Raw genomic sequence first — 12,526 nt, forward strand, 5'->3', positions numbered from 1 at the left:
TAATTCTTTATGACACCTATAGGATTAATTTAAAAATAACAAATAATAAAAACCACAAAAAAGTCAAGCACCACATCACTACCAGAAAAAACTAGAATTACCGATATATGTATTGAATCGGTAACGTCCAAAATTTGTCGATAATTTAAGTTTTTCGATGGATTATCGATAGACTAAAATCTATGAATAATCTCTGGTCGAAAATTATTACTGACGAATATACACTGTCAATAGGTACCAATGGCATGTGTCTACTGGTAATTATCGATGACCTATATCTATCGGTAATTACCGACGGATATTCATTTGTTGTCCATTTGTAAATGGTGAAACAAGTTCAAGTGAAGTGGGCAACATTTGTTATCCACCACATTGAACCTGAACATAATCAGGAGCAATCAAAACTATAGAATGTAGACAACCCAAACATCAATCAACAAATGCAATAACAATGAAATTCATATCATTAAAAACATAATTATAATGTCCTTAATACAAACATAGAAGTCTTAAAGTAAATGTACATAAACTAACACAGGTCCTAAGAATCATCAAAATTATTTTCTTCTTTTTCATCCTACTATTATTAAGAAGGTGGTTGGAATGGGTGGGCTACAGTGGAGAGTATCGTTGTTGGGGTAGATTAAGGCTATTGTACCCTAGGTTGTGTGTTTGGAGGCAATAATCTCATGACCAAATTTTGGAGATTCTCAAATCGTTGTTGGTAAGTCTAGAGACATTTATGCCTAGTTTTTCCAATTCATTACACAAACAAAGAACTTACCTCAATAGTAGGGCCTCTCAACATCCTCTCTGGATGATGACACCCTCCCTACACCACGACAAGCAAAAAAATGCAACTCAAAATCTCCACCAAGATCGTTCAAACCTAGCTCTACACAAACCTTAACCCTTGCTCAATGCACCAGGGAACTCCATGTCACGCCAGCAACCTCTTCACACCATTGTTTAAATCTAGAAAGATCTTGAATTTGATTCAAAATCTACTTTAGTTAATTGTATGATCATCCTCAAGTTAATTAAGAATGTACTTTAATTAATTTGAAACCCGAACAATAATCAATTTAACAATAATTTGTGAATAACTGATGATGAATCTATCTTGGAAAAACAGTGGAATTATCCTAGTTCATTATAATTGTTTCTAAGAATTTCATTTGTTCTTCAATTAAACTTACGACATTCTTCAACATCAAATTCATTAGGATAGAATTTCATTCTTATCACATAATGTTTAATAACTTTTTTAGAGTCTTCATAAGAGTGAAGTATTAAAAAGAAATTTCATATTCGTTAGGAAACGACTCAGGGTTACTTTAACACTATCTACTTTCTTGACTACTAACTTGATAATAAAAAAGTTGTCTTATAAAGTAGTATTAATTTTGTTGTTTCAACGACAGCGTATCAAGACCACCAAATAGTGACAAGGATGAATGCTAACTACGAGACACATGAATTTGAAGTTGATTGGAGCATAGAGGCGAGAACACAGAGGACAAAAGGGTGAGAGCATAAAGCCGAAAGGGGAAGACTTTCGGTGAAGTGGAATTTGGGAGGGGGTGAGGGAATACCCAAATTTTGACGTCATTTGATTGAAGAACTTACCAACGACCTGATATGTCGGTAAATTAAATCACCAATACATTATTGACATAATATATGTCAGTAAATGAAACAATATAATTCATTAGTAGTTCTGTCGGTAATTTAAACTTACCGACGGATCTTGGATCGTCGATAAATAACTGTCAGTAAAAAATAATATTTTTGTAGTGAAAAATGACTAATAAAGCATGAAAAAGTGAATAAAATGGAAAAGTTGAAAAATCAAGCATACTCAACACCATATAGATGCACTCAACACCCATGTTGAAATGTTAAGAGGCGCTCAGTGTCACAACCCTATGCTCAACACTAGGAAAAAAATGTTTAAGTGAATTTCAGCTTGGCTTAGCAAAAATGTAAAGTAAAGCTATAAAAGAATAACCTATGCATTTTTCTTTATCTTTTTCAACTTAAAGTCCTTTAGTAATACAATAATATTTATGGTAAGAGATAATTTAGAAAAAATATACCTCTAGATATTCTATTTGATATTTTTAAAATAATTATTTTATATAATTAAATATCAAGATAATAATAGTCAAATCTTTTAAGATTTGGTAAAATTATTTTAAATATTTTCAAAGCTTTAGAACAACCAAATATATAATGGAGATATTGAATTTATTTAAAAGGTATTTGGAGGTGATTATATTAATAGAAATAAGACTTCAACAACAAAAAAGGAAGAAAAAAGAACCCATCCAATTTTAGAACCATTGGAAGAATATATCAAGGGAGCTCTTAGGAACCCTTTGGGAGGCTCAATTTCGGCCAGCCCTCCTTCTCCACACCTTTCCCCCTCTTTTTCAAATTCTTCCATTCTTAGGTTACTTTTTCTTTCCATGGAGTTTTAATCCTCACAGGTGATTTTGTTGTAATTTCCTAATAGAATTTTAAGGTTAGATGATTAAAATTATTTGTTCTTTTGATTTTTGTTGTGAAGTATTTTTATTTGTTGTTTTTTAACCCTTAATCAAGTCAAAATAAATGAATTTTATATTATAGAAGTCAGTGTGATGTTAAATCTACAAAATATAATAATAATATTAGTCAAAAGGGTTTTAATTTTAAGGTTTAATAATTTCGGAGATCCCTATTTATACAGAATCATCTCAAATAGGTCATTATATTTTTTTTTATCTCAATTAGGTCTCTTTTTCTGTAAAATTGAGTCAATTTTAGCCTTGGTGTTAAAATTACAATGAGGTAGGGATGCTGACTTTGAAATTGTTAAGCATGTGATAGAGTTACGTGGAATTCAATTTTTTAAATTGTAAAAAATTATCCTCGACCATAAACCTATCCTGTTGCGATACATTGGGTAAAAACTAGCCCCAACAAATTTGGGATCGGAGGCCTTCTTCATAATCTTCAGCAAATCGATCTTCTGGTGCGATAGGGTGGCGGAACCGTGGGAGCGCACCGAGATGTTCCCAGCTACATTGATGGAAAAGTAGGGACCGCCTCATCTGTCAACGTTGTAGATAGCAGCGGAGAGGGACAACTGATTTAGTTTAATCACTTGATTCAGTTTAATCACCTGATTCAGTTTAATCACCAATAAAAAAGGGGAAAAAAGAAAACAATTTTGTTTAATCACTTGATTCAATTTCTGTAGGTATGTGTATTCACTTGTTGATTAAATGTTAGTGTTTTTTTCTTATGCGATTTGCATCTACTCTTATTTCTGGGAGTGTGGGTCTGAAAAATGAATATGATTCTCCAAAGCCAAATCATCTTGTTTCAAAATATTCTGATGACGACACTTCTATGGCGAGAAGAGCGAAAACGCTAGAATGCCCAATATGCTGGGAATCCTTTAACATTGTTGAAAATATGTCTTCAGAGAGAACAAATTTGCCATTCAGAGTGTTTGAGGTGGGAGCTTTCGAAGCCGTCGACGGAGTAAAAGAAGACAATGAAATATCTATTGAAAACGGAGAGTCCCCTCTTTTCCTTCATTCACGGCTCTCAACTTCACCACGTTGCTCTCCACCGTCCTGAACCTCTCCCAATTCACTGCACTCCTTGCCTCCGCAACACCTATAATGGTGGATCTCTCCGACCGCTCCTCCCTCTCCATCCTCGCCATCCTCAACGCCTATCTCCCCGCCGATGACCACCTTTCCAGCCACCACCTCCCCCCGGATGTGCCACCGACAACTTTGGCTCTGCGACCATCAATCTTTGGCCTCATCTCGATCCACTTCCCCGCCCCTTACTCCTCCTCAAACGTCATCGTTTTGTCCCTCGTCAATACACTAACAGGAAGAGGACACCCAAGGAAGAAGACCATACTTTATTCCGTCTTTTATAAATAAATTTCACCTAATGCATAATTAAATTTCACCTAATGCGATCTTAGTGTGCCACATCAGAATTAATTGTTTGGTCAGCATGCCATGAGAAAAAATTTTTAACGTCATCCAGCCTAATTAACGGCAAGGTTCAAATTAAGTTAGTTCTTCACAAAAAGGAACCTAATTGAGATCAAATACAATACGAGGACCTATTTGAGACGATTATGCATAAATAGGGACCTCCGAAATGATTAAACCTAATTTTAATTAAGAAGTTACTTTTGTTAAAGTTAGAAATTTCATGTGATTAGTGTGTTTTGCCAATAATTAAGAAATTACTTTAATTAAAGGTGAAGACTTTAACAAGAATAAATCAAGATATTACTTTAGTTAACTAGTCTTTACTTGATAAAAGAGGTAAAAGAATAGACATAATTAGACATACTAATATTTAATCGAGAAATTACTAGTTAAATTTATTATGAGTAATAAAAAATTTGCTTTCAATTGATAAATTACTTTGGTTGACAATGAGAACGTCAATTGAGAAATTGCATTGATTAATTTATAATATAAAATCTATTAAATAATAATCCATAGAAAATCAATGATAAATTTTATTTTGAAAAATCGATCGAATCAACCAATTTCATGATTATTATTTAAGCCCTTTTTATCTTTTTTCAATTTTGTTTCTTTTTATTTATTTTCTACTTGTTTCTTTATTTGATTTTGACCAATTTAAATTTTATATCTTTATCTTCTTTTGTTATATTTATTCTATGGGTTAAATATGTTTTTAGTCCATAATCTATCCCCCACCGTTCGGTCACCATCATCATTCAGGCACCATCACCATTCGGTCATCATCATCATTCACTTGTATAACCGTTCGGCCATTACCAATATTGTTCGATCACCATCATCATTCAGTCATCATAACCGTTCGGTCATTAACAATATCGTTCGGTCATTACTATACGGTGAGGGACATATTGACTCTGTCAGAAAAAAAATGACATGACACTCCACCGTTAGTCAACTAAGTTTTTTTTAACGCGGTTGGTTTTTGAGGACGAAAAATTATGGTTTCCTGAAGGAGGAGGACTAAAATGTAAAGAGAGATTAAAAACAAATTCGCTGGATAGATTAGGGATTAAAAACATATTTAACCCTTATTTTATTTGCTTAATCCTTTTAATATAAATTTTATAAGAATTATTTTGTCAAAAATTAATTTTGAAATCGTTTAGAGAAGACTTTAGATTCTCTTTACCTTTATTAATCTGTTGATTACTATATTAAGAATACTGAAATTGTTATAGTTTAAGAATCTTGATTTACTAGTTTCAATAATGATATCATCACACATATTAGACACCTATGTATAGGTACAATAAAAAAAGTATTGTGAAAGTTGGATAACACACTTTTATATTGATTTGACACACTGTAAAAAAAATCATAAAAAAGTAATTTTTTTGTATTTTTTAAAGAAAAAAATAATAAAATGTACAAAGGAGAATGTAAAATGTTTATAAAATTATCATTAACTCATTCCTGAAACATCGTCCACACATTCCAAAACTCGTTCCTAAAACAATGGGAATCACTTTCCCTAACCCCGTGAACATTGAAAACTTCATATACTTACCCAAACACAAACAAAAGTAGGAACCAATGAACTTAATATTTCCCCGCTAGAAAATCGGATAGAATCATGATAATCATGATGAAATCTGCTAAATACTGGTTATTGATTCTGACTTGGGATGAATCATAAGCCTTTGTGTCACAATCTTTAACATCTTTCGTGACAACTGCGGCATTGAAATTCATGTCGCTGTAATTTCCAGAACTGTAAGATTCCTTAGCCTGACTGAGAGCAAGTAACACATCGGTGTAATCCATAGTGCATGAACTATAACGTTGGTGGGTTTGTGGGTCGCTGCTGTTTCTTATTATCTCGTTAATCAGGGTTATGGTATCAAAAGCATTGACGTGAGCCATGTTAATAAGATTCAAGGAAACGCTACCAATATCGACACCTTGATTTGTCCCTGGCACTGAGAGTATAATTGCGTTGCAAATGCTAGGGTTGTTGTGTTTCGAGCAAATGTCGCCTATTTGCACTGTTCTTGCTGAACACAAGGAAAACACAAAACACAAAAGTGTTACAAGCAAGAGTGACTGTTTAGCAAAAGAATGGACCATCTTGTTTCTTTGTTTCCCCAATTTAGGGTGTTGGAGTTTGTAATGCATGAAAAGGTGTACCTATTTATAAATTGATCAGAGTCCTTGTGCACTTTGAATATATATATATATATATATATATATATATATATATATATATATATATATATATATATATAATAATAATAATAAAATGAAGCTAAACAAAAAAACAAAAACATAACTATATTAATCAGAATTTAAAACTTCAAATAATTCTTGAAGATAATTTATTATTATTAAAATATTTAAAATAATTTGACCATCTATGTATTTCCTAAATTAAGTTTTCATATCAAGTGAATACAAACGTTTAAGGAATAATATAATGGTATTAAATGAATGATTAAATTGGTAAAGACGAATGCATTTTACAAATTGCTAAAATCATAAATAATTAAGGAATAATACACTGGTACTAAATCAGGAAGTAAATTGCTCACTATTAATGCATTTTACATTCATAAGTACAATAATAGTGTATAGAATTTAAATATTATTTAATTGATAATTATGGTATAAATCCAAGAAAACATATTATATGAATATTTATTAACTTTTAAAGAATTCGTTACCAAACATTTAACATCTTTTACTTAAATTATGCTTTATAAACTGTTTTTAAATACTTAAAAAATAGAATAAATATAATGAAATAACCTATAATGTACCAATACTTTAATATGGATTATGTATCTAGGTTCGATATTTATTCGTATGCAATACTTTATGATACTTTACTTATATTTATTCACGAAATATCTAATTTATAAATGAGTAATACTTTTAAGATGATCATAATTTATAATTTTTTATTTTGACAATGTTTTATATATATGATTTTAATTTGGACTCACACTATAACAATAGTATATTATCATATTTTTAAGAATTTTTGTGCATATTTTAATCATATTATGTTATTTTCAAAATAAATGTATCGGTATATCATATATCTGTCGTATCCGATATACATATCGTAGTCGTGCATCATAAATAATAACTTATAAATTTGATTACCAAGTTTCATATTAACAATGAAAAAGCTTGAAATATATGTTATCTTTTATTGAAATATTTGATCCTTTAATTTTCCATAAATTAAGTTTTTATTATATCATCTCTACATGTAGATAGCTGCATTATAAATATATACATATAATTAATTTTATGATTTAATTATTAAAAAAAGGTTGTGTTATTATGATTATTTATGTAAAATTTTATTAAAATTAAACGAATATAATAAGATAACCACTACAACAAAATTTTATAGTAATATTGGTCAAAATTTGACACAAAACGAAAGAAATCAATGTTAATTAAAGAATAACATTGCCTTATTGTCTCAATAGGCAATGACGCTAAAACTACTCACGCTAATTAGTCTTTCATAATGAACACTTGTAAATCGATTTAGTCACTATTAAGTTCATCAATGAAAAACTAATTATTGGGCTGTAACACTAAATTTTCCTTATCTTATTTGTTTCTATTAATTATATATATTTTTTTTAAAATTTCAATTCTAGTACGATATAAAAAAATCATGCTTATCTACTTCTTTTGATTCTCATGTTTTGAGTTGAGTCATATATCAAGTGTTTCTAGTATTATTTCATACATAAGCGTCTAACATGTTTTAGAGCAACATGAAACAAAACAAAAATATTCGTCGACAGCAGGGTTCGAACCTGCGCGGGCGTAGCCCAACAGATTTCAAGTCTGTCTCCTTAACCACTCGGACATATCGACCTCATCTTTTGTACTTTAAACTTTAATTAAAACCTTAAAAATATTTAATGTAACAAAGATAATTAATATTTAGATAAATAATTTGGTAAAAGGAATCATCATCATATTTTATTTAAACCCGATTATGATATTTTAAACAAAGATAAGTGAGCTACTTTTCAATTAAACCATCGCAGCGATGGACGCACGTTGGATATAATTAAATATTTATCCTCTTTGAACATTGATTTCAACTTATAAGTTATGAGATAACCTTTTTTATTTTTTTCTTATAATTATTTATAGATAAATTGATGCAAAAGTTGAACTTACGAAAAAGTTTGAAAGAGCATATTGGAAACTTATTTTTTAAACTAGAAAAAATTGTTCATCACTATTATATGTTCTTTTAAGTGTGAGCTATGGAACTTTTGATCATTTGGTCTTTTTCTTCTCTTTATGGTGGGGTGCGCAATTTTCTTGTTTGCCACTGCTTGCTACATGTGATAACATGTTGGAAAGTGATATCGTGATACTATATTCAATTATACTATTAATAGTTGGGGATTTGGATCCATTTGCCTACCCAATTTAATATTATACTTTTCTAAGAACATGTTTCATGCAAACTTAATATGTAGAAAGTAATTTACAAATTTGCATGTCAATTTGAGAATGTTTACCTTATCATCTCCATCCATTTTTTACGACTCCTATCTAGATTTATTATTTTCATATACCTTCAATTTGAGAATGTATACCTTATCAACTCCATCCATTTTTTTACTACTCCTATCTAGATTTATTATTTTCATATATCTTCCATAAAAAGTTAGAGTTGAGGATAATGTAATCTAACTACTTTTATAATAACTAAACTAACAATATATAGCATGTATAATAATTCTTTTTGGCATGATATAAAATGAGTTTTCTTTAAAAATTTGTTAACAACAAAAAATATTTAGTATTCTCCCTTCTTAGTTATTGGCAACCCTAGTACAAAACTTTTAAAATATCTTTCCAACGAATGTTAGGAGATTGAGACTAGTGTATATAATATATTCTTGTGAAGATGAGTGTATCTTGTAAAGATGGTGAAATACAGGGAAACACTAGAAATGAAGAGTTTCAATAGTGTTCATAATTCTTTTCGTGAAAACAATGTTTAATGACTATTGTGAATGTTAGATAAACTACAGTAGTGGTTATACGTTTGTGTTTTCATATAAGCTTTTAGGAAGATATTTGAAACAGGAGAAACAATAACACAATTATTTTTATATTGCTTCAGTCAACCTGAGCTACGTCCAATCTTCCTTGTTCCACTAATCTTTAATAAGATTACAACGAGTGCAATCCACTTTTGGTATATAAGTATTATCAACCATTTTTGGTTACCCTAGTCAACTTGACTAGTCCAATTTTAACCATAGATAATTTTAAACCATAAACAATTTAAAACAATTTTAAACAATACAAGTGTTTTAATTCACTTCTGAATATACAAACACAATTAGTGTTTTGAGTACAAGTACAAATTCAAATAACTCTCAAAGAGATGATAAATTCAATACAATGAAATCTGTGAACTTGAAAACTTTTTTCTTGTTCAAAGAAACAACTTAGATGATGTAAGCTTTCAAAGAGAATAACAACGAAAGGATTCAATGATAGCAAAATTTCTTCTTATATTCTCTTCAGCAAGTCCTCCTTATATAGCCATCTTTGATAAAGATCCGTTACTTAGAGAGAGTTGACCTCTCGATAGTAAGTGGCTTCTAGTATAAAGATTTATACTACTTTGTATCTTGGGAAGAGCAACATTGTTTTAGTAGTGAGAGCTTATACGACTATGACAGGACATAAAGCTTTAAGGAAACATTCCAAGAATGTCTTCCTATCTCTCAACGTCTTTCTGGTCTATATGCATGACTTTTGAATAAAGTTTGGCATTGTCGTTATCTGCACAGATAAAGAGAGCAAAAGCAAAGCATACAAAGATACAGTACGTTCATGCATTTAATGTTCTTATGTTAAGAAAGCATTTAGGCATGATTCATAGTATGAGCGTTTAACATGAGTCTACACTTTTGAAAGTAGTATCTCAATTGATAAAACATTCAATATTTATTACTACTTTATCTAGACACATTTTTTTCAGTTATTGTTTAATCTTTTATTACTAACATATCATTATTTATCTTATTTCTGTTTAACAAAGTTGTTCTAATATGCACTTCTCTTAAATGTTTTTCTCACTAAATGATATTTCGTTAAATGTTATATGTTAAACTTTAAAACTCTGGTTGCTAGGTAGTCTAGTCTCTCTAGACAATCTTGCCTTAACAGATAGGTTCCACATACTTCTTTAATCCTCCTTGGTTTTCCTTTCGTCCTTCTCTAGATGGTGGTGTGCCTACAAAAGACACTTTAATGCCCAAGTTACTAGGGAGCATCATATAACAAATAATGTTGTAAGAATTAATGTCAATTATTTACCTCAATGGATGTACTATTTATAGGATAATTATAGATTTGCAAGCCCTCACCTATATAGGCTTGGGAAGACCATGGTTTATTTACGTCATGAATTAATTGTCTTATTCAAAATAATATGTCGTTAGAGTATATGAGGTCAGGTTAGGGTCAGGTAGAAATAGGTCGACTTATGAGCGGGTAGCATCACAACATGTACAATACATAATCCATAAGGTAACACTTTAAACTTACCATTTTTTACAATGTTACATTTCTTTTACAAAAAAATTGAAATAGCCTTTTAAAGGCGAGACTAATATAAATGTTTTGTTAGAATGTCTAAAGTGTTATTAAAATCAAAGTGCTACATGACTCCACCTTCACATGTTCCATTAGTAGTTTTATTAAGATTCTTGTAGTTATGTCACTGTCTAGTGGAGATTCCTACCATTGATTGAAATGAGGTATCTTTGAAAAACAAGAAAAACACAAAAAGGGAGTTAAATTATATTTTGAAAATTTTCATTGTTTTGGTTAAGTATCTTTTGAAGGTTAAGCATTGAATAAAAAAATAGGATGTTTAATTTTGGTCAATTAGTATCAAAACATGATATTTTAAACTTATTCACTTAGTTTTTGCTGGCATCTTTGTAACACTTGTTTGAATGCTTAAAAAAGATATCCATCTCTGAACGTGGATCGTGATTGAGTTTTCATCTCCCATCTTTATAAACTTGGATGCTTGAAGCCATTGGAAATTCAAAAGGAAAAAGTGGAACTCAAAACGATTGAAAAAAAGGAATAACTTTGCACCCCTTCGAATTATATTAGTCCCAACTCCTCTTCCATCTTTCTATACATGTTGATTCAACAAAGAAATATCAATACCATCAAAGCATCGATCACATTACTCAAGAATGCACTTAAATCTAGTATCTAATAAAAAATCTTATAGATTCATATTATTTCATTGACTTAGTCCAAAATGATAATGTAGATAGAAACTAAGAATACAAAGAATATAAAAAGAATGACCAAAGTAATCAAAGAAAATATTATTAAGACAAGACCGTCTAAAGAGACTAGACTGTCTAACAATCCAAGTTTTGAAGTTTAACAATCGGCATTAAATGAAATATTATTGGTTAAGAAAAGTTGTTTTAATTAAGTAGTGTCTAATAAAGAAGCATTTTATAAATTTTGAAGTCAAGAGTTGAGTTAATGCTTTGTAGACCAAACTGATTGAATGAATTAGACAATCACAAACAATGTCTAAGAACTTACTTAAGTCAAATGAAAACTTAGGGCCATATATGAGAATCTAAACAAATCGACTAAATGCTAATGCAAAATCTTCTCGAAGAAAGAACATATAACACTTCTAGGAAACCTATATCATCTAGCATAGTACTTACAAGAAGTGTCTGATCATTAAGGAAATTCTACATGAAAGCCTTAGAGATAACATATTTGTACTCATGTAGAGACGAAAAGAAAAATATGTCAAGAAGGGGCTATTCTAGGAACATGCGAAAAATAGTAGGATATGCTCTCAAGCTCTCAAGTTGAGATATTGAGAATCAAAATAACACTGAAGCTTAAATGAGTTACATCAAAAAGTAGTGTTGTAAGTGAAAGTGTTTTAGATTGTCTAATAAAAAGCGCGATAAAATACACATCTAAAACAACTTTTCATAAATGTCTAATATCTTATGTCATCTACTATCCAAAGAGTTACACATCATCAAATCCTTATTGAATAATACATTTCAATGATGCATTAATTACTGACAAGATGTTTTGTAAAAGCAATACAAGTTAACGACTATAAACATTTAAAACATTTTATGTGTGTATCGTAAAGTATTATTTTACTTGTATACCTTGTCCTTGTTATCTATGTAAAATATGTATACACAAAGGACTAATCAGAACATTTGCACATGTTGTATAAAGAGGTTGAGAAAGTAAAAAAACATTCTAGAATAGATCTCTTAATGACTTCTACTCTAATAGAGTTGTACAAAGCATTGTACCTCTAATGAAAAGACAGAAGTGTAACCTGTCACCAAAAGGCTACTTACTCTTCTGAAAAATCAACTCAACATCCAATAATCATGTTTCGAAAGGGCCTAATAAAGAAGATAAAC

General features: G+C 30.2%; 1 protein-coding gene and 1 non-coding gene across 2 annotated transcripts; both read right to left on the reverse strand.

The window, feature by feature from the left end:
* Positions 1 to 5,615: 5,615 nt before the first annotated feature.
* Positions 5,616 to 5,939, reverse strand: LOC108327496 (pectinesterase inhibitor). Its single transcript, XM_017561192.1, has one exon. The coding sequence runs from the start codon at positions 5,937 to 5,939 to the stop codon at positions 5,616 to 5,618; it is 324 nt and encodes a 107-aa protein (XP_017416681.1).
* Positions 5,940 to 7,834: 1,895 nt separating this feature from the next.
* TRNAS-UGA (transfer RNA serine (anticodon UGA)) lies at positions 7,835 to 7,916 on the reverse strand. The gene has a single exon. It is a non-coding gene; the product is annotated as a tRNA-Ser (tRNA).
* Between the last annotated feature and the right edge of the window lie 4,610 nt (positions 7,917 to 12,526).

Source organism: Vigna angularis, chromosome 2 (genome assembly GCF_016808095.1).
Source record: "Vigna angularis cultivar LongXiaoDou No.4 chromosome 2, ASM1680809v1, whole genome shotgun sequence".
In the NCBI taxonomy this organism is placed as follows: domain Eukaryota; kingdom Viridiplantae; phylum Streptophyta; class Magnoliopsida; order Fabales; family Fabaceae; genus Vigna; species Vigna angularis.

Excerpts from the sequence above, each read along its gene's own strand:
- LOC108327496 (XM_017561192.1), bottom strand. The coding sequence starts at position 5,939 with ATGGCTCACGTCAATGCTTTTGATACCATAACCCTGATTAACGAGATA.